The sequence below is a fragment of the Apus apus genome, chromosome 3 (assembly GCF_020740795.1).
Source record: "Apus apus isolate bApuApu2 chromosome 3, bApuApu2.pri.cur, whole genome shotgun sequence".
In the NCBI taxonomy this organism is placed as follows: Eukaryota; Metazoa; Chordata; class Aves; order Apodiformes; family Apodidae; genus Apus; species Apus apus.
Window position 1 is genome coordinate 48973558 of NC_067284.1, and position 25607 is coordinate 48999164.

The 25607-nt window shown below is 38.2% G+C and overlaps 1 protein-coding gene across 1 annotated transcript in view; it reads left to right on the forward strand.

Moving 5' to 3' along the window:
* Positions 1-25607, forward strand: part of LOC127382866 (1-phosphatidylinositol 4,5-bisphosphate phosphodiesterase beta-4-like) — a 290239-nt gene that overhangs the window by 211591 nt on the left and 53041 nt on the right. Inside the window, 15 exon segments of the mRNA XM_051615011.1 lie at positions 253-306; positions 5234-5315; positions 5916-6016; positions 6629-6686; positions 11451-11559; positions 14949-15159; positions 15690-15783; positions 16413-16492; positions 16926-17010; positions 19483-19528; positions 19531-19572; positions 20474-20569; positions 23666-23765; positions 24822-24852; positions 25435-25470. Coding sequence (XP_051470971.1) covers positions 253-306; positions 5234-5315; positions 5916-6016; positions 6629-6686; positions 11451-11559; positions 14949-15159; positions 15690-15783; positions 16413-16492; positions 16926-17010; positions 19483-19528; positions 19531-19572; positions 20474-20569; positions 23666-23765; positions 24822-24852; positions 25435-25470 — 1225 coding nt within the window.

The following is a 25607-nucleotide window of genomic DNA, read 5'->3' on the forward strand; positions in this document are numbered from 1 at the left end:
ACACAAGCAAAACCCCATGAGTCTTTCTTGTTTTCACACTGCTGTTAATTTATATACTGATTCTTTTGGGCTGCTTTTTGCCTTAACAGTTACAGAACTGCTGTGCCTCAAGCACTAAAAGGTTACAGAAAATGTTTTTTATTGCAGAACAATTTTTGTTTGTACTAATTTCGACTGATGTGGCAATAATATAAGTATCTAGAGCCCAATTTTAATAAATTTTATTTTAAAACACTTTCTTCTTAATTTCAGCTGGATGAAGCTGGCCTTTCTAACGAACACAAATGGGAAAATTCCAGTTCGGAGGTAAGCACAATTGAAAAGTCAGGGTTTTACCAGGTGCTGGTTGTATAATGGTAATAAAATTCTGTGGCTTAATAATGAAATATAATATCAATTTTATTACTAACGCATCTGTAAAACCTTGGTAAACTAGGCAGGACTTCTTAGCAGCCTAGCGATTTTATTTTTTTTTTAGTCCATTGTAATCAAAGTACAAGTTCTTGTAGTTGTTTTCAAAGTCTGTTAGAGCTGTAAGAGTATCAGTTTTCTCAAACTCTGGGATGAGTTTTTCGATTGTAAAACTTCATAAAACACATATCAAAAGAACCATAAAAACTTGCAGGCTGGTTAAATAAAGGACAAAAAGGTATGTCTTAAAATGTAGTTCCTTGTAAAAGACTCAGATACAGTTCTGCCAAAAATACTTTTGCTTTTATAGGAACCCCCAGGATATTGTTTGGTTTTCTCCACATGGTAAATGAATTGTTGGGTTAGTTGTTATCAGTAACAGAAAAGGTAGAACAGTTTCTTTCTTTCTGTACAGCTATTAACTATTACAGATTACTAATTTTCATTCTTCTCTGGCTAGGCTGTAATTCTCCCCCCTCTAGAAATTAATTCTTGCTGATACATCGAGCTTCTTTCCTCTTTTTACAGTATGTAAAAAACACACATTTGGGGCATGGTGTTCTCTCATAAAAACTCACAGAAGGGAGTAAGAAGGAGGACTTTGTAAGATGAGCCTCACAGAACATTTATTTCAAGGGAAAGAGATGATTTTGCATCTATATAATCTGCAAAAAGACAAAGGACCTGCCATGCTGCCTTTCAGGTTTCTTTAGTTTCACGACTCAAGTGACACCTTAACAGTATTAAGGCTGCTGTATTAATCTTTCAACTTTCTCACTGCAAAGCCCTGGCTTATTTTCTCAAACTTCAACTAAACTGCCATGAGGCACCTTCTGTGTGGAAGTTCCATGAGGAATATCAACAGAAGGGAAAAGATGAGGAAACAATACTACAGGGCCACATTCATTTTCAAGATTTTAGAGATTTTTGCCTGTTTGAACTTACAGCTTTATTCCTCAGTATGAATTTATAGTTCACTAGCTTGTCTGAAATGGTTTCTGCCTTGAAATACTTTACCTTGCATAAATTCTCTCCATTGTGCTACAGCACACTGATTTGCATATGCAGACATGGCCACATGTTGCTGGTTCCAGTGTATTAAATCTTCCTGCCATATCTGCAGTTTTGATTGTAGAGGATTTAGATTGGCTTTTACAGTTGAATAATTTTTCTTAAAAATGTTTCCAGTTCCAGTAGTTTGTTTCCTCAAATTTGCACTATTTCCAGTGCAAATGGAAAATCAGTCTCTAGGAGCTTAATTTGTTGCAAAAGTAGTTTGCTGGATCAATTTGTAAGGGTGTTCCATTCCTCGCTGTGCAGAGACAAGATGAATCTTCTTTACACCTCGGTGTCCAAGGAATGAGCTATGTTGGTGGGGGTGAAATGTGGCAACTTTTTAGGGCTCATCCAGGGAGTGCTTTGTCACCTGCTGGAAGGACTAGGAGAGATGTCAGTGAGAGGCTGGAGGAAGGGTGTAGAGGAGGAATGTGCATGAAGGGAAAAAAATCAGTCTATTCTATAGACCTACACTGGAAAAGAGGGTGAATCAAAGCTCTGATGGAGGACGGCAAGATCCTGAGAGCAGCCTGATCCAGCAACAGCTGTTTACCATGACGTGGGACACAGGCACCCAAGTGTCTCTCACTGAACAGCCTGAGACTGGGGGTACTGCATTGCTTCCCTCCTCTTCCTACCAACACTTAGGGCAGAGAAGGAGCATGGAGAGAAAAGAGGGAACAGAAGGAGGTAAATGTGTAAGGAGAAGGATATGTGGATGAGGAAGGCAAGCCAGGAAGCACCAGGAAATGTGGGCAGAATGGCTTTGCTGTGCAAGATGTACCAAGTTTCACACTGTTTACTCAAGGCTCCCCTCAGTAACCTTTTGCATGGGTTGAAACCACTGAAGCTTCTCCTTCAACTGATATCCAGACTGATATGGTCAGTCCTTCCTATGTTGCACTTTTTAAAATACAAAACATTGTAATCGTAAGTCCTTGTAGTAAATTTTAAATACAAAACATCTAGTCAGCCCTGCTTCATCAAATCTCCGCCACTGCCTGCTGTTCGGGGTCCTGTCTAGCAATTGCTGAAGCTCGGGGGATACAGGTAAGAAGGTTACTCTCCAGAAAGAGAATTAGGCTTTAGGAATGTGTATCACAAGATCACCTTTAGTTCATTTTTACACAGAAGTGCAGTAAAACACTGAAAAGGAAAAAAAAAATCTCACCTGGGAAATCAGAGCTCCTTGAATTTCTTTTCAGGTTTGAGACAGATTTTTACAGCTAGCACATGGCCATAGGGAATGATGAATCTTGAGAAGGTAAAGCTCCTTAGGCTGTTGGTGGTAAATGGCATAAATGTTAATACAGTTGGGGCTTGCAGAGTCATGAAGGTTCTTCTCAGCTACTTTTGGGGTTTAATTTACTCTGAGGCATGTATCTATTACAATCAATCTAATATATTTGGGAGAGAAGAAATTCTGACAGTCGGTAATGTGAAAACCTTAGGAGAGCACCAGATTTCTCGTCTGTGATTTGATAAACTACATATACAGATCTTACAAGGGCAGGGTATTCGGGAAGATATTTTATATTTTCAGCTTTTAACATTACTCTAAATGATTATTAAAAAGGTCAGGTGTGGCGTTTTTTTTAATTCAACTTGGTTTCTGCAGCTTTCTATTGGCAAAAAATGGATTTTCCACCTGTGCAAGTTATACCTGTTTAATTTGAACAGTTTATATTGGCTTGTTTTCTGAAGTAATGGTTGGAAAGTGGTGAAGGTCTGAAGTAAGTAATTTAATCCATCAACAAGCACCATAGATTCATAGACCTCAGTCCCAGATTTGGGAAGAAATTTAAATATTTATGAGGAAGCACATTGACATATTCCCATAAAAAGCCCCAAACCACTGTAGAACATGAGGAGTAAGCAGCTATAGGTATCTGGCAACCAGTAACTTGCTTGTGTTTGAAGTAGCCCAGTTTTCTTCCAAGGCATACAGCAAGGTGAATGTAAATCTGTGAGGTTTAAGTTTCTGCTGAGAGAGGGAAAAGTAGTTTTATTTACAATAAATATCCTTAGCAAAATGAAAGTGTCATGATGTATTTTTACAATCTTTTTTTATTCATGCAGTCTTTTCTAGACTGCTGCTCTCATTACAAATTACTGCTATGTTTGCTGTCATCTTTGCTGAAATAAAAAATAGTTTGGCATCAAAAATAAGCTCCCTGCAGCCATGGAATCTTGGCTCACAGTTTCTGATTAATTACTTATGCCAATATTACGTGTTTTACATGACATTTATTATTGGGACCCAATTCATTAGAACAGGCATAGAATTTTTACAGGTTTGTAAATTGTAGAGCTAACACTACTCTGTCTTTAAGAATTAGTAGAAAAATAGATGCCTGAGATTTTTGTAACAAACAAGTTAAACTCAGTCTGTATTTTAGTGAAAACATCTCATTTCTTATCAGCTATGGGAAAACTAAATAACTTATTTAGGTGCCAAAATAGGGACATAGAAATCTAAGTGTTTTAAGAGCCCAGTGGAAAAAAAAAAGTGCAAGATTTATTAAAATATTATTTTATCATTTAGATCTTTGGCTTCTTGATCTTAATTGTTTTAGTATGAAAATATTTACATAGGCAGTTTAGAGTATTTTGGAGAGTAAAACAACTGTGAATTGCTATGGCAACAACAGCAACAGTTTGTTTCATATCTTCCCCATGTGAAATTATTTAGTATGCATGAGATAAGTAAAAGTCTCACCAGATGTTTGTCTCACTTGATAAAGAACAACATATTCTTATCAGACGACTGTAGAGGCTTTCCCAATGTACAGCTTTTGTTAGTATTAGAAATTCATACTGGTTATAGAATTAAGTTTTTCTCTCGAGATTGATACACATCCTTTCAGCTGAGACCCTAAACAGAAGGAAGGAGAGCTGTCAAGTTTGGATCTGCTTTTCCATAGTTAGAAGTAACAGAAACTCATCTCAAATGGAAAAAAAAAAAATAGACCAAACACTTTCACATTGATCATACCAAATAGCTAAGCTTTGATTTGGTGTATTTAATTTCAAGTGAAAGCAGTTTGTCAGTCTTGTGCATGGTGAAATCACTCCTCTCTTGTGGAAGGAGGTGGATATTAATCAGTTCGGTGGCAATATTTGAGTGGTAGCTGAGACCAACTGAAATTAGTTGTGCATAGTGTTGAGAACTTGGATATTCGTAAGGTTGAGGAAGCATTCAAAGGAGGTGTGAGCACTGGAGCTAGTGAGGGAGCAGGGAATGACATTTGACATGCACGTGGGAGGCTCTTGCTCGCATCACCTGCGTGAAGAGGAAAGAGGAAGCGAATATTTCATGGCTATCTGTGGGTCAGCTGGGAGGCATAGGTTAGTGCTTGGAAGGGAAGGGAAGATGCCACAAGCAGAAATAGCTGGAGAAGTGAGTCTCCTCACTTGTACAATCTGCTACTTTTTAAACACAGTCATTTATCTATGCATAGAGTTTAAAAGAGCCAACACAATGATGCTTTGCATGGCTTTGTATCCAAGTATATTGGAAAAAAAACCCACGCTGTTTTTTAGTAGTTTGTTATTTTGATGTATTTTCTAATGGATAGCTTGCAGGCAGAGCACTGCTGCTCTGTGAAGCTTAGAGCACTTTTTCAACTGCACTGTTACTTGGAAGATGCTTACATTCATCAGTTGAAGCCAGAGGAAAATGTTGGCAGTAAAAGCAAGAGAGAGAGAAGTGATTGTTTAAAAAGTGACTAACATTTTTCCTTTTCCCCCCACTGTTTTGTTTCAGCATTACCAGAACCTTTGCATCAGGTAAAACAGAAAAAGTGATCTTTCAGGCACTTAAGGAATTAGGTCTTCCCAGTGGAAAGGTATTTATTCATTTTGTTTAACTTTTTTGTGTACTAATAACTTGATGAATCATTCACATTTGTAGCTGTGATTGAAGTAATTTGCATCACACAAAAACAAGCCTATTGTTAACTAGTAACTTGTTCATCACTGTAGGTGCTCACTGCTTCAGTGCTTACTTTGTTCAGAGGAGGCCGTGAATGTGTTCCCTCCCTCATGCCTCTCTATGAGTTGCTTTGCTTTTTAAAGCCATTTCACCAAACCCGGGACTTTGTCTCAATATTCTGTGGCTTCAGTATAAGTATCCTGAAGTTTGTACTCTATTTTGGACTATTGGGGTTTTTTTAAGCTTCAGAAGGCAACAAAAGCATGTTTTCCAATGCTGTGTTTATGTAGAATTAATGTTACTGTGAGGTCAGACTATATGTACATCAAACAGATCTATGATAAAGATTGATTAAGAACTGTTTTCAGAAAATAAAAAAGAAACTAGGTAAGCATGAACTAGGTAAAGAGCTAAAACAGTTCTTGGTTGCTTTTTCTGATATAAGTTACATTCTTGGAAAAGGGCACATAAGCTCTTTTTTGCTGGATAAATGTACCTTTGCATTTTGTTGCAGAACGATGAAATTGAGCCTGCAGCATTTACTTACGAGAAATTTTATGAGCTCACCCAAAAGATATGTCCCCGAACTGACATAGAGGACCTCTTTAAGAAGATGTAAGTTCAAATTTAATATAAGCTTGCTCTAAACTCATTTTGTTATATTTTAGTCCATATCTAATAGTGACAGAACACTGCAGATTATCTAACCTTGAATCCTAGTAGCATCAGCAGTATTTTAAGAGAAACTCAAGTCTATGTTTTCCCCCTCCTTCCCTCTCAGGTTGTTAATGTAAAAGTTCACTCTGTATTTTAGAGCAACTTTTACATGAGTTAGAGGAAGCACCTGGAACTTTTTTTTTTTTGCATTGGCTTTACTAACTACTGTAATTTTAACTTGCTCCTTTAGGTGATTAACACAATATGTGAACTAATTAAATTAAATAAGAAATTTAAAGTTTAAAAAGTTTCTTCCCTCAGTTTATTCTCAGCTGGAGGACTTACTTGTTTTATTAAGTAACGTTTGTTAAGTTATAGGTTGTTAAGTATGGGAGATAGACTGCCAAGCATAGACAGTTATTATGTTTTCTGTGACTGTTCATTTTGAGATAGAGCTACTTCAGGTAGAAAGTAGGTGGTTTTAAAAGTATCAACAATGTCAACATGTAAATCATACCTACTGTAGCATCATATCTGAAAACTTACGTTCTCTAATAAATTTCTTTTCAGCAATGGAGACAAAACTGATTATTTAACGGTAGACCAATTAGTGAGCTTTCTAAATGAAGTAAGCTTTTTCATACATTAACTACCATACAAGTCTGTCTGCAGTGGCTTGCTTCTTCCAATCTTTCCATTGCATGAATCATGCCATTATTTGCTATGCTTTTGATCCGCTGATCTTTCCATTATGGTAACATCCAGGTGCAAAAATCAGCTCCAACCTTGTATGTTGTTGTGCTTTCTACATGTTGGCTTTGCAGATTGCATCTGTTGATTACTTGCTGTTGTGTTTTGTTGTATGTTATGTATGTTTTATACATTTTATACTGTTACATTCAGTGCAGATTCAATTAAAATACACTTTATTAGAAGCAATTACTTCACCTGTAGGCCACAAAGAAATATATCTGCTGATCCTTCTGACTAATGGAAAGAATGAACTAAGCTTTTATGAGCAGTGTTTGATTCTTCTCCACAGTATTATTTCAATCTATTACAAATCTAAGAGCTAAGAGGTTATTTTAAGAGTTTTTCTATGATTTTTAAAATACTGTGTGTGCAGAATAAGAGGAAATGTTTTATTGACTTATTTCCAGAATACAGCTGTTGGCAAGAGTATTTAGTATTTCTTAAAAACATCATGAGTGTGCAAAGTAGTTCAATAAACACTGTGGGGCTGGTTCTTTTTCCTATTCCTAAAGTACATTTAATTATAGAAGACTGATTCATTCGTAATTGCAACAATAAATGCACTATATAGATTTGACAAGAACATGCACATGGAAAATAGGCACATTTGACTTGTTTTCGTACCAATAGATTCCTGTAATCTGGTACATGGATAGCTGCTTTACCTCTCTGCATGATCTTCATCTAAAATTATTTTACTAGGTATAAATCTACTCTTCTATATACATATTTATATATCTGATACTGCTATATGAAGATTCAAGCATTAATTTTCTGATGTATCAAACACACAATGTGATTTTCTTTTTAAGTAGGGAGTGTATGCCTTACTCTTCACCAAAACTGAATTAAATGTACAAAAAGTGTTCAAAAAGAAAAGATAATTATAAGATTAGCAGCCTCAGGACTAATGGTTACATACTTGGAGCTACAGCTCATGTCCATGTAGTTCTTTCTGTTAGCAAATTGAAGCACATGCTTAGTCTTACTACTGTAGATATGTTCATATTGTCACAGCTATTTACAAAGTACAGTGTCTATAAAATGTTTGCAGGGACTGAGGTCATAGCTAAGGCAGCACATTTTTGCCTTCTGCATTGAAGAGAGAAAGGATAATGTGATTTAAATTAGGAAATTATCTCCTTAAAGTACCTCAGCAATCAGTTCACTTTTAGGGATAGATAGACTTCACTGCTTGATAGCACACACGCCTGTCCCCACCTTGAACGATAGTAGCTTCTCATTTTTTGTGTGGTAATCCTCATTTTTCAGTAATTACTACTTTGTCATTATTTTAAAATTGATCTCTGTCGTTGTTTTTAGTTTGAAGCGTGCTTCCCAAGCTTCTGAGGCAAAAGCTGCCAGTACATTGTAAGAACTTCCTGGTTATCTCCACTAACTGATTAGCAATATTAAGCCATTGAACTGTTGCGCTCTGCTCAGTTTCGTACTGTCTTAGCAGTTCTTATTTTACATCATTAGAAGCTTTATTTATGGGTAGTACTGCAGAAAGATGCATCTTGCTGGCTACTTTCTTACTGACACCACACATTTTGCAATTGGAAATCTTGTAGTTGAGCCTTTTGTTTGTGACCAGAGCTGGGAAAAATTAGTCAAGTGGTTTTATGGAGTAGGACGTTCGTTCTAATGACTGAAACTAATGCCTTTATCTCTGTGCTGGAGGTCATTTGGTCTCCAAACAGAGCTTGAAGTTTTGATCATGACCCAGAATCTCTCTCCTGAAGTCATCATTTCTGTCCCCTTGACAGCTCGCCAACACTGCAATTAGCAGTGCTGTTTAATGCTGGAAAATATAAAAATATTATTATCATTATATAGGAGAAGGGAGTTACTTGGCAGAGCAAGTCATCATGAGAGTCTTTAACCTACATTATTTTGAATTCAGTAACGTCCAAGGCATGCTGTAGAAGCTTAAAGTGTTACAGGGTTTTCAGAGAGCATGAGGATACATTACTGAGTGTGAGTGGAGAGTGAGCTGCTTTCCTGGAGTTTTTCCAGACTGCTGTCTGTATTTGACTTTTAAATGCTACTGGCTGACAGCTGATTTGTGTATCAGTATTAAAGCATTCTGGGAAGTTTTTAGAAATTTAATTATTGTATGACACTGAGTATTTTGTCTAGATCTTCTTTTTTAAGTCAAAATTTTGAAAGAAGAAATGTAGTAGAAAAGAACTGAGATCACTACTATTGAGATTTGCTCCTGCCATTCATTTGCAGCAATAAATTATAAGCCAAGTAACTGTCAAAATGGAAATTCAGTAGTATGACCAGGACTCATCCTTTCGTCCTGGGAAGGAGGTATGGAGGAGATACTTTCCTATCCCTCTCTTCCCCACTGTTCCCCCTTCTGTTCCCACTTCCTTGGTCTTCCATTCTTCCCTCCTTCCCACTCTCTTGCCTGCTTTTTCCATCTCCCTCTGTTTTTGATCTCTGCCAATGGACACCCTTCATACTGCTGCACAGGACAAATTGAAATGACCCAGATTGGTTTGCAACAGATTAATAACTATTGTGCATCTCAATTGTATCCACTCAAGAGACTGGAGGCCAGGCATTCTTTCTTTCTCTCCATGCTTTTAGATGGGTCACCCTCATACGGTTAAGAATGTCTACTGTAAGGAGGTCCTGGCTAATATGGCACCCAAGAGCAGTCAAATGCAACTTTGTTGACCATACACAATTAGTCCCGGGACATGTTGTCTTTCTAGGTGAAAACTTAATGCTTTTAGTTTTGGCCAGCTATTCGTGTTACCATTTTTCCAGTGCCAACAAGCTCAGTAGTGCAGGATGTTTTCCCAAGAGACGCTAGTAAGCATTCTTCCATTTATTTTTTTTTAATAGTAAAACTTCATCAGTTGTTGATTTTACTTTATTTATTAAACATAAAGACATGTTTGTTCAAATGGAAAACTTGATCATGAGCAATGTTCATTGCAACAAGAATATTTTGCTCTTAGCTCTTTCCAGTAACTTTGGAACCCTTTCTCAAGAGAAGACTTTTTGCTTTGTCTTATTTATTTTCTTCTGTTTGATAAAGACTAACTGTAGAAGAAAGAGAGTGAGGAAGAGCACTTTTCTTGAGTCAAGAACCTTCCCTATAATTTCTTAAAATTTTTTGAAGTGGTGTATTGTCACTGATGATATAAAGCTTGTCATTTGCCACAAGTAGACTGTACTGTTGCATGCCAGTGTTGTGTTACTGTTGTGTGCTGCTTAGCAAGTTGTCCTGCATCCATCTGCTCTCATATCATATTTCATCTGAGTTTTACTTAGATATCCAGACAGCCAATCTGTAGTGAATGAAACTGCTGTATTTTAGATGCTGCAGACTGTCAGTAGCATTACTTGAAAGATCCCTCCTGAATTGCATGACTAAATTGGCATTGGTTGTAATTTCTTGAAATTAATTAAGCACATGCACCAGTGTACTGATTGTAAGAAAAGAGAGCAAGTGATTATTTTTGATTGGACATTCCTTTTTTTTTTTTCATGAAAAAAAATGTCAAAAAGTTTATACATAAGGAATTACAGCAAATGCTGATAATGCTGTGCCAAGCCATATCAACACCATCCTTCCCACTCCAAATTATTCACCACCAATATGGGGGATGGCCTGTTGCATTTCTAAATTCTGCTTCAACTAAAGCTTGAAAACTGTGCACCTAGTGGGGTAAAAGAGTGTTTTCACAGTCATGTTTATTTATTTGTTTTATTACATCTGCTTACATGCCACTACTCTGTTCAATTCTGTTTTAAATTTTCTTTTAATGGAGAATCAGGCACACAGTGTGCAGCTCTAATCCAGTATGGAGAAAAATGAAAGTTATGTAGCACACTACATAAGTGTAGTGAGTACTACACTTAGTACTAAGTGAAAACTTAAAAACTCAGAGTTTTAATAGTGTATTAGAAATCACTGCTAAATTGTATCCAAATATCTTGTGAAATCCTAATATTGTAAATTATGGTGAATTGAGAAGATGATACTGAAGCTCTTTGAAGTTTTACATATTTCTTCTAAGAACCTATGCTGGTTTTTTTGGGTAGTTATAAAACGATGTTTCTACAATTTTACAAATAACCATCAGTAGTTGCATGTTTTTAAATTTAAGTTTCAAATTCTGTATCTATAGTATAGCTTTATCATACTTCTAATTTTTACTTTACCTGTAGGTATTGCTGAAGACATGCATTTTTGCAGAGGTGATTACAGTGCCATCAAGTCTGTCAGTTTACATGGCCTATAAAAATAGGAAGAGAGAGAATTTACAAATAAGAGTTAGCTATTTATTTTCAACATTTCATTTGCATGTATGCCACATGTAGTCACTCTTTTCTTGAATAAGCAAGAGTAAGACTAGTTATACAATTTCACTGAACTGTTTTTTTGGAATATTTTTATAATCCAAACCACCTAGGTTTCTTATGAAAGATAAGGTTCATTTTCTGTCTAAAGCTAAAGTTACTGTTGAATAGTCTGTAAGTTGTAGGGCTCTTTTTTTTTTTTTTTTTTTTTAAATGTCCACTTCTTTCTTTCTCATCTGCAGTAATGAAATGCTTTTGGATGATAGCCATGCACTATATTGTTTTGCTGAATTCCATTGTTTTCTAACCTTAGCATCAACGAGATCCTCGCCTCAATGAAATTTTATTTCCCTTTTATGACACAAAAAGAGCAATGCAGATAATTGAGACCTATGAGCCAGATGAAGACTTGAAGAGTAAAGGTAAACGTGGGAGGGAATTCAGTATTCACTGGTTTTAGGCATTTGGGGAATTTGTTCCAAAGTATCCAAACTTTTTTAAAGGGAGCTTGCAGTCCTTGTGGTCAAGGGGCAAGCATTTGTGTGGCCACCCAGTGAGCTAGATGAGGAAACTGATCTGCTGAAAAATATCTCCCTCTCAAAATCAGTGATTTTTATAAGGATTATTTTGTTGACCCAGGTTACAGTGCGGCTACAAAGGCAGACATCCTGATACAAAATGGGAGAGGGTAGGATGGAGTATGTAGGGAACAACATGGAGGTTCCTTCTAGAAACAAGACAACAGGCTTGTGGCTATGGCCAAGGTCTCAAGAGAGACTGCAAAGCTGAACAGATGTTGTGTAAAAATAAAACATTTTTTAAAATTAACATGTATACTGTATGCATCCACCTTCTTGTAATATAATGTCTGGTGCTTGAGGGCAGCAGCCTAGCTTAGAACAGGGTGTTCTGTGTGAGTGCATTGAGAACTGTTCTCTCTGAGCAAGACAATTGCAGGAAGTGTCTCCCAGTCATTCTAGGACTGCTCATTTCCTGAGCTCCTGTGGTGTGTTGGAGGTGTCAGTGGTTAAACTTATCTTTGTGGGATCACCCACAGCAATTAAAAATGTTGCTTTCTTCATCTGTCCTCCCTGCCCTTTTTCTGGAAGATACCATCAGCGGTAGCACACAGAGGAAAGCCCACAGACCTTCAGGAACTGATAGGTAGCCACTTTGACTAAACATTTAGGTTAATGTATCAAGCTAGCACTGAAGAAGCTGAGTAGCTTTTCCGTATCCACTAGTGCTGCCCCTGCTGATGAAAGATGTTCAAAGCAGACAACAGGAGGAGGCAGGTATATGTAACTGCTTTAGAGCTGTAAGCTTGTTGGGTTCCCTTTGTGCCTGAAAGGGGCATGTGCTGACAGCACTGATGCCTGCCTCAGCAACACCTGCCCCTTTCACTTTCTCTGAACCTATGTTTGAGTAGAGTTAACAGTTGTCCTTCTCAGTCATTAACTTAAGGAATCCTTCTGTAGCTGGATGATGGCTTTCACTATCCCTTATCATAGTTTAGTCCTTGTCACCAGACTGCTAGAGGCAGAACTTGTGCTGTATGTTCTACTCCAGACACTGCGTTGTACCCTGGGTTAGTAGATTGCTTTTACTTCTGTGAAAACATGGACTTTGCAGCAATAACCTGGGAGAAAGGGAGATATTTCTCTTGTCTAGGAGTAATTTGTAAACATTACGAAGCTTTGCCACTCACAAGCAGTGTAGCTTATTTCTCTTCCTCTCTACATTAATTAGAATTCTTCCAGTATTAATGACTTGGTTATACTCAACTCTATCCTTTTTTTTTTTTAAGGCATTAAAAAATTCCTCTTGATGCCAGTGGATTTTACATATTTTCCAATTATATTGGCTTGTTGTTTTAGCTAATAGTTGGATATCGGCTAATTATTTAAATTTTTTCTCTTGGATTTATTTTTCTAACAGGACTTAAATAAATAAGGTAAACCTCCTGTAAGGATGGGGTTATGGAGAGTAACAACAGAACAAAACCAGTGTCCTCTTGCAGTGTTCCTCCATTGATTGTATTCACCAATGGAGATTTTATCCCAATGCAATCAGGACAGAGAGATGGTTTCAATTAACATATTAAACGTCATCATGTAAAGAAAGGAAGAATTTATCTCAGCAGTGGCTATTGTCTTCAGTCTCTTTTCCCTTCTTAGATATATGTAACTGCTGTTGAGCAAAATAATTAAGGTCAACACCCTTTTGTGCTAGTTTATTTTAAGAAACCAGGCTGATGTACAGCAAGGCAGTAGCAATAAGCAATGGACTATTCCTTAATGCTGTGCAGTTTAGTAACCAGAATCTTCTCAACAACACTGCAAGAGCAGATTCTTCCACCTGATCAGCACATGTCAAAAATTGAAAGACCAGTCTGTTGAGCACCTAGAGCTCTGTTAAGGCTGGACCAGATGATCCTTGAGGTCCTTTCCAACCTGGCTTTCTATGATTCTGTGAAGTTGCTGATGACTCAACCATTGTTCGTCTAGAAAGCCTGGTCAGCTGTGACTTTTTTCCACCAGATAATGCACTGGAAGTGTATGTCATCTGAGATATTTTATGCTGCTGCTTAAAAGTTCTCACTGATGAAAAAAAAATAATAATTCTTGAAGTTGAATATTCCATTTTGTCTCCTTTTTTTCCCTTCCAAAACACAGAATCAGCTGAGAGGGTTTGAATCAGATGTTCCAGAACAGTTCACCTCTGGCTGACACCAAGCACAAAAAATTAAAGCTCCAGTAGAGGTTTTTTCCAGAAAGCTAGGTGCAGAATGAAAAGCAGAATGTTGGAGTTGTTTAAGAGAAAAGTTGTCTTAAAATAAAAATGGGACTGCTGCAACCTGGTGTTTAACAATAGCTGAGTGTTCATACATGACTTTAGGGAATGTGATCTCCAAATTAACGCCAGATAACTATTTTCTGCAATGGACTCCTTGTGAGTTATTCCTTCTTGCCTACCCCAGATCATTTTTCAGTCTCTTGGCCACGTTAAAACTGTTAACGCAATGCTGATTATTCTTACCTTATTTTCATTAAAATTTATCCCTTGATGTATGTTTTTATACTCTATGAAGCATGTAACAACAGAGAAATGCAACAAAAGTATTATTAATTCTGTCCTCTGATCTACTATATATCCCGTGTTCATTGTAGAAAATGGCTTGCTTTTCATTCTACAGGATAAACCCCTGTATCAGTAAACCTGTATATCGGTAAACTTGAAGGTATCTTAGATTTTCCTAATGCTTTGCAAGTGAACACATGCAGATGTTTATCAGGTACACCTCCACTTGTTTTTTGTTAGCAGACAACAGCCTCTGCACATGCTGTAGGCTTATTTACAGTGATGTAGCATGATCAGGCCCGGACTAAATACAAAAGGGGAAGAAAAGGACCATAGAAGACTGGCACATGCAAACTCATAATTTCTGGCTCTTAAAGTCCCAGACCTCAACATTGTTGGGAGAGTTCTGAGGATGTGTCACTACTTATTTACCTTCTTCACATACCCTTGGTGCCTTAGGTCTACTGTGGTGAGTGCTGGCCATAGCATAGTGAGCTAGATGGACACCTGATTTTTTCTGTTACCACCTGGGGACACAGTAGCAGATTTTGTACCAGGAACACAGTTGCTAGTCAGTGTAGAGCACTGGAAGGAGAAGAGCTTCTGTTTGCTTGCAGAGGCCTGTATAAACATAACTTTTGTGCTTGGGTTCTTGCTCTGTGAGACAGTTTGATTCCTGCCCACTATCAATTTCTAGTAGTAATTTGCCATGCTTTCTTCTTCCTTCTAGGTGTCATATCAAGTGATGGGTTTTGCAGATACTTGATGTCAGATGAAAATGCCCCAGTTTTCCTAGACCGTTTGGAATTGTATCAAGAAATGGACCATCCTTTGGCTCATTATTTCATCAGTTCCTCTCACAATACATATTTAACAGGCAGGCAGTTTGGTGGCAAGTCTTCGGTGGAGATGTACAGACAAGTGCTTTTGGCTGGATGCAGGTCGGAAGCAGGACATAACAGCCTTTAATATTTGTGAATCTAATACTTTAAACCTACATAATATACTTTGGTGGTGCAGTCAATGTTGGAATTGATGTCAGGAGACAGATTGTGAAAAAGATAACCTAAGTTTGATCTCAGAAGGGCAACTGAAGAATTCAGAGGGCTGTCTGCTTTGTAATAAATAAGTTTGTATGTAAATGAGAATCAGTTTATGATTTGCTGCTTAAGTTCTTGACTCATTGGAATGTGCCACTGTTAACTAAGAAGAAATTTGAACTGTGTTACAATGCTGAACACGTAATTGTTCAGGTGTAAATATATTGACCCACACATTCTATATTTAAGGTAATATACCAAGAGTTATAAAAGCAGTCTGATTACAGATATGCAGCTTAAAAGGAATTTTATAATGCCCAAAACTGCTTTGTCACTTACAGCTCTAAACATCACTGCTCTGAACTTGTCCCAAGTAGCTCACCTGTACTGAACCACTGCAGAAGCTGACTTTGTTTTTCTTGGGTCCTTAGGTGTGTTGAGCTGGACTGTTGGGATGGCAAAGGTGAAGACCAAGAACCAATTATAACACATGGAAAAGCAATGTGTACAGACATTCTTTTCAAGGTAAATGTCTGACCTTTACACCTGGCAGAAAGCCCCAGTAAAACCCCAGGAAAAGAATCTGTGCAGGGCACCCGTCCCCTCCTCAGCACCCTAAATGCTGCTCCCTGGTGACAGACTAACAAATTGCATAGGCAGTTTCTTGTCCCCAGTCCTCAGGGCTCATTACTGATTTACATCATATACCCCTGTGTTACATCTGCCTTTCCACGGAAACTGCAAGTGGCAAGGTTACTGGTTTTGCCCCATGTTTTCACATCCTGTGGCTCTTTGCCCTGCAACATAAATAACTTCTCAGTTGTCTGAGAAGTTCCTTAGCTGTAGAAACAGCCTGAAGATGCAGAGCTTATTGTGGAAGTTAAAGATGGCAGTAGATCTAGGGGTAGCATTGATGGGTTCGGGGTGAAGGTGCCATCACTGCTACAGGTGCAGTGAGGTGCCTTGTTGGGTGCTGAGTCTGAGTTGCTGCAGAGAAACAGAGAACGAACCCAGTTTGTCCTAGCACTGCCTTCACATGACACATTTGAGACTCAGCTCTGTGTTTCACAAGGTGGGGTGGAAAACAAAATTCTCTTTCATCATTATTGTAATTTGATCTGTTCTAATTTAAATCCTATTATTGTATTTTAAAGGATGTAATTCAAGCCATTAAGGAAACAGCATTTGTTACATCAGAGTATCCTGTCATTCTTTCATTTGAAAATCACTGCAGGTATATAGTGCCCTTCTTGGGTTTTTTATAATGCAATATATGATAGAGATGCTCAAAAATACTATAATTTAACTGTACTTGAAAATTGTGTAGAGATATGCAGGTAAACTGAATGTCACTTGGAAGAAACAATACTTTAATACCATAGTCAGTGTTTATCTAGCTTAATAATGGCAATATTTTTAACTGTGGTAAAAAAATCTATTTGGATGTTCCATTAGTTGTGTGGGATTCAGTTAATCTACTTCTTTTGGTCTTAGTAAATTCATCTATGTCAGTTAATAGACTTTTATTGACACTTTAATTATAACAAAGTAATACTTCTCAGTTGGAAGCATATAATTTGGGATGTCTACATTAGTATTATTCTGTTTTGCTGAGTAATAATGATTTTTTGTTTTCATATTTTAAAATTAACCAACATCTTTTCCAGCAAGTATCAACAGTACAAGATGTCAAAATACTGTGAAGACCTTTTTGGAGATCTCCTGTTGAAGCAGCCACTAGAAACACATCCAGTATGTTATATTCTTCCAGTTTTTGTTGTGGTTTTTTTTTAATATTAGCTGTATTTAATAGAGATTATAAACTGAGATTGTATCACCTATGGTGCTGTTCACTGCCAGTCCTGTGCTTTCAAAATGACTAGTGATTTTGGTTGTCTACTCTTTTTAGTACAAACTTGTCTTTATCTGATTTGTTTAATCTCTTCTGTACAGGGCTCTGGCAAGCAGCTGGGGGAAATCCATCCCCCTTGATGTGTGACGTAATATCAGCACCTACATAAAACATACCACATACATTGTATTTTGCAGGTCATACATAACTCTGAAATTGCCAGGCACTGTTGAAAACAAATCAATTTTAAATTGCATGGTCTCATCTGACAAAGCCTCTTCTTTTCAGCTGCACTTTGCATTGTTTCATGCTTCAGATCAGGTCCTGCAGTCTAGGTGGCCCCCACTACTGCATTAAGAATTAAATTAAGCACGAATTGTTCCCTGCTGTTTTGTTTGGACCAACAATGTGCACAGTAATCTGCATGTGCTTCACTCTCCTTGTGTGACAGGAGATAGTAACAGCCACTTCTTCACAAACACACTATTTGAGACTTTAATAGCTTTTTTGCCCAGTGCTTGCAGCTAGTCCTCCAGGTGTTCCTTACTCTCCTGAGCCACATGCTCTCCATTTGCCAGCCACCACTCAAAACCTGCAGATGTTATTTAGTGCTGTGTGGGACCATGGCAGAGGACTCTGCCTTACCTTCCAGCTCCTGTCCTGGCAATATCATCTGTGAAGCTGTGCTTTCTTAGCTTTCCTTGCATGGTGCAGGGACAGCAACACACAAGGTTCAGCGAATATCAGGTAGTTTGCCGTGAAAAGTGCATTCACAGAACTAAATCTGAAGTGTAGGATAGCACCTTTCCACTTTCCTCACAATGGGCAGCTTCCAGCAGCTTTCAGGCAAGACTAAAGCAGAGCTGGCCAAAGGCTGCCATGCTGCTGCCCCAGGGCCCAGTATTAAGCTTCAGGTGCCTGCTGCATTTTGTGTCCATTCCCTCTTGTGGATTAATTCAGTCCCCAGCTGCTCACAAAGCAAATGTTGCAGAGATTGCAGGAGAGCTTGAAATGTGTACTTTGAGTGCTTGGTTTCTGATGCCTCGACAGATGGAGGAGGGCAGCCTTAAGAGAGACATGGCACTGCCTGAAGCAGGTTTGGTTTTAAGTAAAAGGAAGTATTTGTCCATATGGGCCCCCAGCTATGCCCTGTGCTTGGGGATGCAGACTGGGATCCTGGAAGCCTTGGAACAAATGAGCTCTGCGGCACTGACATCTAGTGGAATTACAACCCCAAGTGTTCTCAGGAACATTGTTTTTTCTTCATTCAACATGTTGAAACTCCCACGACTGAGCTAGCCTGGTGGTTGTGGATAATTACCCTCCATGCAAGGAGGTTTGAACCTGTTCTTGTCAGGTTGGATTGATTTGGGGTTTTTTTGCTGGGTTGTTACTTGTCACCTCTGCTGCTTTTATGTGTTTCAAGTCATAGTGTTTTGTTCTGTTTCTCCATCTAGCAAGCTGCTTCTGCATAGCTCAGGGTTGGATTTAAGATTAAGAATGTCTGAATATTTCCTCCAGTAATTTTTACTAGTCCTGAAATACCTCTACTTCTAGATCACTTACGGGCTCACTGGAAAATCACAGTCGATTATAGCAGCAACTCCCTGCATATATTCTTAGCAAGCCTTAGGTGGAGGGCATGCTCATTACCATACCAAATCTCTGTTTCTTAGTCTCAGTGAAGTGATGGAGCTTAAATCAGAGGTTTTTGTACTCTTTCTCTCAATAATGTTTTTTTCTCCTTCTCCAAACTGGAACAAACCCTTAGTAGTGTTTCTTTGTGTATGTGGAAATTGCCATTAGCTTTTCACAAATACTGAAGATGTGACTCTGTAGCCCTACTATGTAAAAATATTCCTCATTAACTAGCTAAGAATAGGGTAGTTTTCCATTCACCAGTTCCAGCCCATTTCTACTCCGTAAGTGCGTGTGGGCTGCCTCACTTGCGCTATTACAGCTTGAAGGGACCATAAAGGGTGACTTATTGAGAGAAAAATGATAATAGGCTAAACTGTGTCTTGAACTGTGTGTGAACCACGGGGAGAGAGGGAAGCCCTGTGATGAAGAGTTGCAGGTTACATCCATGCCCAGTGCTAGGCAGGAGAGAGCAGGAGCTGTTTTGATCAGTGCAGCTGAGGATGGCAAGGTTGGAGAGCAGTGTGCTGGCTTGAGCCAGCATCATTTACCTGAGTACAGCTTTGCCATGGGGTAGGGAAGAAGCAGAGAAGACAGTCACGGTACCTCCCAGGGCTGTGCCTGAGGTGGCACTGCTTTTTCACTGCCCCTTACCATTGACTAAGTCAGATCCTTAGCAGGAATATAAGAGGCCAAGTAGCTGTATTAAGGCTTTTCTTTAAATTATTTTACAGCTTGATCAAGGTAAAGCTTTACCTTCTCCTAATGACCTCAAAAGAAAATTCTCATAAAGAATAAAAGACTGAAACCTGAAGTAGAAAAAAGTAAGTAAAAAGCTTGTCAAGTGTTAAATTAAACAGAAGTCCAGATAGATACAAATAGGCTTTGTTACTAAGGTTTCCAAATTGCTTTTACTTCAGTGTTGGTAGATTATAAATTATATGTAAATGACACTTTGTTTGCCCTTGTGTGTCACATAAGTGCCAGAGTGTAGGACTTGATACCAGCATAGGCATAGATAGGCCTAGGAATGTAATCCTGGAAACTTCCATCAGATTGCTGGTTGAGCTAAAATATAACACAGATAAAATCTCTTGTAAATTCTGCCTTTACTGGTGTGTTTGCATTTCTGTGTTTTTCCGTGATAACCATAAAACTAAATGGAATTTAAACTACTCATCTTGCTGTTATTGCCCATTCTGATATTTATCTTCTTTCAGTAAGAATAATAATTAGTATATTCATTTCCAGTATAGCTGTAGTGATAAACCTGGTCCTTCTCCATTCAAACATAAGCATGCAGACCTCCCACTGGCTTAGTCATACATGATTGTGTACATACCTGTGTTAACTGAAATGCACATGGGAACGTAACCAAAAATCAAGCACTTTGCCTCTATTTGCAAAGATCAAGCACCAAAGACATAGCAATCTAGTTATTCTTTGAAGAAGTAATATGCTTGCTCCAAAGACCTCTTAAGTCTTTGGAAGTATTTTTGTTAACTTCAGTGAGCTTTAGACACAGCCCCCACTTTTCAGATCTAGCAACAGTATATGTCTATTGATGCACTTACTCTGTAAAGTTTTATTGCTAACTGCAGTAATAGAGAACCTATTAAATGAAAGTAGCTCTCAGGATCAGTGAGTAATTTATTATTGTTCTAATGTATTTATTTGTGCTACAAACTGTTTGTGTAGTGACTAATTTATTTTTATTTTTAACAGAACAGCTTGATGCTCTGAAAAAGATGATGGAGGCTGGGGAAACTGCTGCTCCTGTAAATATCCTGGAGGATGATAATGAAGAAGAAATAGAAAGTGGTGAGGATTTCATAGAGAAGGGCTCTCAAACATTGCCTGTAGTAAATCAGTAGTTCTTCATGAGCAGCTAGTATGCATGTTACCCACATGTCCACAGCCTGTGGCAGCAGCATTAAGTCTGAGCTCAGTGCAGGACCATTTATACTCATCTCCAGCCTTACCCTGTCATCTCAGATACATACCACAGCTGCTGCTGGCTCCTTGGTGGGCTGTGATAAGAATAGGAGCTCTGTTGGTGGTACTGGTAGTGATTTTTAACTTCCACTTACTGTTCAGAAGTTGTATTGGAGCAGCAACCAAGTCTGATTTTCACCGTGTGTGTATGTGTCTGTGTGAGAGAGACTGAGAAGCTGTCATCTTTGCTTTAAAACAGATTTGTCCAGATTAAAACCAGTTTGTTTTTAATACTTATGTTAGCATCAGATTGGATTATTACATTATGCTTTATAAGGATAACACGAGGGTAAGATTTTCGTGCCAAACTTCAGATGTCTTCAGTGTAATGTCTAGATCTGAGCCAGTGATGTGGAATGTGTTTATGGCCAACAGAGAAAAAGACGTATCTAGGGTGTGATTCACCTTTTCTGTTTGTCATGGTTTAACACCAGCCAGCAATTAGCCCCACACGGCCGCTTGCTCCTCCCCTCTGTGGGGTGGGGGGAGGAGAATCAAAAGAGTAAAAGTGATAAAACTTGTGGGTTGAGATAAAGACAGTTTTAACAGGCAAAGCAAAAGCCACATGCAACAAGCAAAGCAAAACAAGAAATTAGTTTGCTACTTCCCATCAGTAGGCGGGTGTTCAGCTGTCTCCAAGCAAGCAGCATCATGCAGAATGGTTACTTAGGCAGACAAACACTGTCACTGCAAATGTCCTCCCCTTTCTTCTCCTTCCCCCAGATTTATAGGCTGAGCATGACATCGCTGTGGTGTGGAATGTACCTCCTTCTCAGTGAGGTCAGCTGTCCCAGCTGTGTCCCACAACTTCTTCTGCACCCCTAGCCTACTGCTGGTGGGGTGAGAAGCAGAAAGGCCTTGGACTGTGTGTATAACCTGCTCAGCAGTAACAAAAGCATCTCTGTTATCAGCACTGTTTCCAACACAAATACAAACCATAGCCCATACTAGCTGCTATAAAGAAAATTATCTCCATCCCAGTCAAAACCAGCACACTGATGTAAATGGCCACCTTCATAAGAGGTAGATCATGCACTGCTGCAAGTGTCTGTACCAAGGTACTGGCTTGTTACACCTGTCATACTGAATGTCCAGCTTTAGCCTACCCCTCGCTCCTCTCCTTGACTTTTTATTATTTTTTTTTTTTTACTAGCACAAAGCCACTTCTATTGCAGGTCAGTAGAGCTGCTCATGTAAGATATTCTTTGTGATCTAGATCTGGTGCCTGTGGTTTGCCATACTGAAAAAGACAGAAGTACAGCAAATTTTTTGAGGTCTCTCAGTATCTTTCTTCAGGTGATTCAAGGAATACGGAGGAGATTCTGTTGTTTTGCAGGGCTCATTTTCATTGGAATGCTCATTTCTAATAGTGCTCCTACTGTGCTGTGATATTATGTGCTAGACTGCCAAGAGGCTTACATAAGTATTTTCTAAAATATTGCTTAAGCCATATGAATAATACGATTAACAATCTTGTCTTGTAAGAGAACTTTTTTAGATTCTTTGACTACACTAATGGAAAATCACCTTTAGAAGCAAATGAAAATTATTCCTATTATAGGTATGACTGTAAGGAGACTAATGGTGAGCATGAGAAGCTTGTACACCAGCAACTCTTCACATCTTTATTTAAAGAAATGTCTTCATTTATTGATATTTCCCAAAACCTCTTCTTTCTTTCTTTCTTTCTTTCTTTCTTCTTTCTTTCTTTTCTTTTCTTTCTTTCTTTCTTTCTTTCTTTCTTTCTTTCTTTCTTTTCTTTCTTTCTTTCTTCTTCTTTTTCTCTTTTTCTTTCTTTCTTTCTTTCTTCTTTCTTTCTTTCTTTCTTTTTTCTTTCTTTCTTCTTTCTTTCTTTTCTTTCTTTCTTCTTTCTTTTCTCTTCTCTCTTCTCTCCTCTCTTTCTCTCTCTCTTTCTCTCTCTTTCTCTCTCTTTCTCTCTCTCTTTCTCTCTCTCTTCTCTTTCTCTCTCTTTCTCTCTCTCTCTCTTTCTCTCTCTCTTTCTCTCTCTCTCTTTCTCTCTTTCTCTTTCTCTCTTTCTCTTTCTCTCTTTCTTTCTCTCTTTCTTTCTCTCTTTCTCTCTTTCTCTCTTTCTCTCTTTCTCTCTTTCTTTCTTTCTTTCTTTCTTTCTTTCTTTCTTTCTTTCTTCTTTCTCTCTTTCTTTCTCTCTCTTCTTTCTCTCTTTCTTCTTTCTTTCTCTCTTTCTCTTCTTTTCTTTTCTCTCTTTCTTCTTTCTTCTCTCTTTCCTCTTTCTCTCTCTCTTTCTCTCTCTTTTCTCTCTTTCTTTTCTCTCTTTCTCTCTCTTCTTTCTCTCTTTCTCTTTCTTTCTCTCTTTCTTTCTCTCTTTCTCTCTTCTCTCTCTTTTCTCTCTTTCTCTCTTTCTCTCTTTCTCTCTTTCTTTCTTTCTTTCTTTCTTTCTTTCTTTCTTTCTTTCTTTCTTTCTTCTTTCTTTCTTCTTTCTTTCTTTCTTCTTCCTTCCTTCCTTCTTCCTTCCTCCTTCCTTCCTCCTCCTTCCTTCCTTCCTTCCTTCTTCCTTCCTTCCTTCCTTCCTTCCTTCCTTCCTTCCTTCCTTCCTTCCTTCCTTCCTTCCTTCCTTCCTTCCTTCCTTCCTTCCTTCCTTCCTTCCTTCCTTCTTCCTTCCTTCCTTCCTTCCTTCCTCCTTCTTCCTTTTTTCAATTTTACTAAACAAATTACTGATTCCTTCAAAAATACACTAAACAGAATTTATCTTTCTAGCTGTGTCAAAGCTGGAAAAATCTTGTGCCTTAACTGTAATTTATTACTAATGCTTAGAAGTCTAAAGCCCTGGATTTTATTTCTGTTTTTAGAAAATAACCAAACCTATAGTCAGCTGTCATTTGTTTTACCTCTCACAAAACACAGTTGCTGTGTTTATTGCACTGATCCTTTTTCTTTTCTGTGCAGCTGACCAGGAAGAAGAAGCTCACCCAGAGTACAAATTTGGAAGTGACCTTACTGTAGATGACTACAGTCAAAAAGAAGCAGTTGCCATCAGTGTCAAAAGGTGGGATTGCTTCTTACATTTCTTTGGAAGTGTGTGGAAAAGACACACTGTTTTGTGGAAGCATCATGGCACATGTTGTCAGAAGAGTCAAACCTGAGATCTTCACCAGATTCCTAACCTTTAGGTTCATGAGAAGACAAAATTCTGTAGCCAAAAATGCTCTCTGCTTGTTCAGGTAGAATACTCATTGAGGAAACAGTATCAGTATTTAGGGTAATGTGTGGAGGATTTGATAAAAAATATTAATTAAAGGCGGCAGTTTCCTGCCTCTGATATTTTACTTTGCACCTCACTTATGGTGCCCTAATATCAGGTGGAGCATCAGCTTCCTCACTCAGCCTTCTGCAAGACTGCATCCTGTGTCTTCATCATAGGGATTCCAAGGGTCATTTTTATTGTTAACTCTTAGGGTTAGATTCTCCCTTCTACCTGCAGCAGTGAAGGCAAAATAGGACGCTCAGTTCCACAGTGGGATGGTAGGACAGTAGGGCTGCACAGAGACCCAGTTGGCAAATAGGGTAAGAGCCCACTTTATTCCACTAATACCTGATTAATACAGTTTATCAGTCTGTGCTCAGTAACTTGAATATTACTTGACAGTGCTTAGATACAGAATATTGGAATTAAAAACTAAGGCTTCTTTAGCACTGAACATGTTATTGCTGCTGGCTGCAGGAAAAAAAACAACAACCAACAAAAACACGTGAGTGCTAAGGTACCTTATCAGATTGTGCTCCTCTCACTCAAGTATTTTGGCCACTTCTGCTCTCATGCCTTGCTGCCTTTGGATCTTACTCCAGATAGAACTATAGGTATGGAGAATCTTTCATAGCACAGAGTGCCCTTGGCAGTATGTCTCTAGCAGTATCACTGAGACCTCTGACCTGCCTTCTTAGTATCTCTGAAAGTCACTATCTTTGCTTCTTTAGGACTTTTATGAATCCTCCCACTGAAGTATTTTTTAAGTTATTTGCTCTAGGGTGGGTTTTACTTACTAAGTCAGCTGGTCCTTAACTACCTGAATGTTTTGAGGTTTGTTTTTGTTTTGTTTTTTAGATTAGTCACTCATCTTCATGAGTGCCCTTGGGTAACTTCTCTCCTTCTTTGCGGATCAGTGACTCGATCCTTATTCTTGAGGAATGTAGATTCAGTGCCAAATCAACATTTATCTGTCTAAGATTCTTGGTAGTGGCAGCTTGTAATTGAAGATAGACAGCAGACTGTCCCAGCGTAAATTATGTCTATAGATAGTCCTTTTTTAAATTGTGGGCGTTTAAAGCACAGTTTACAGCAGTCTTAACTCCTAAGTTTTCAGAGCCTGGACAGTTTGCATATCCAGATCAGATGATCTTTTGTGTTGTCTGGGTGTGTCATTCTTTCGTTCTTCTCTGAAACTTCCTGTCCCCAGCATCTAATGGTAGCACTGGTTTGGGCTTCAGTGTCTGGCACCCTCCTTTCTATTCCCGTTGCTAGCCAGCTGATGGATTTCCTATCTTCTATATCCAGATTTGAAAGAAACCAAAAATTTTTCTACCTTCTGCACAGAAAGGTGGAAAAGGGTTTGCTGTTTGCTAAATGCGTTAACTTTTTGAAGATTTTTTTTTTTCTTACTTTGAGTGTTTCCAATTGCTTTTTCTTTGGGTAATGTATATATATTTTTTTCCCATAGGCTGTTGAAGATTCTGAGCAAGAAAACAATAAAAAGGTGACACATAGGATGTGATGTAGTTTGTTTTACTGCTTTATATATAACATACATTTTACTTACCATGCATTTTTAGTGATTTAACAATTTCATGCACAGTTTTCACTGCACTACAGAGTAGTTTTGAAAGTGACTAT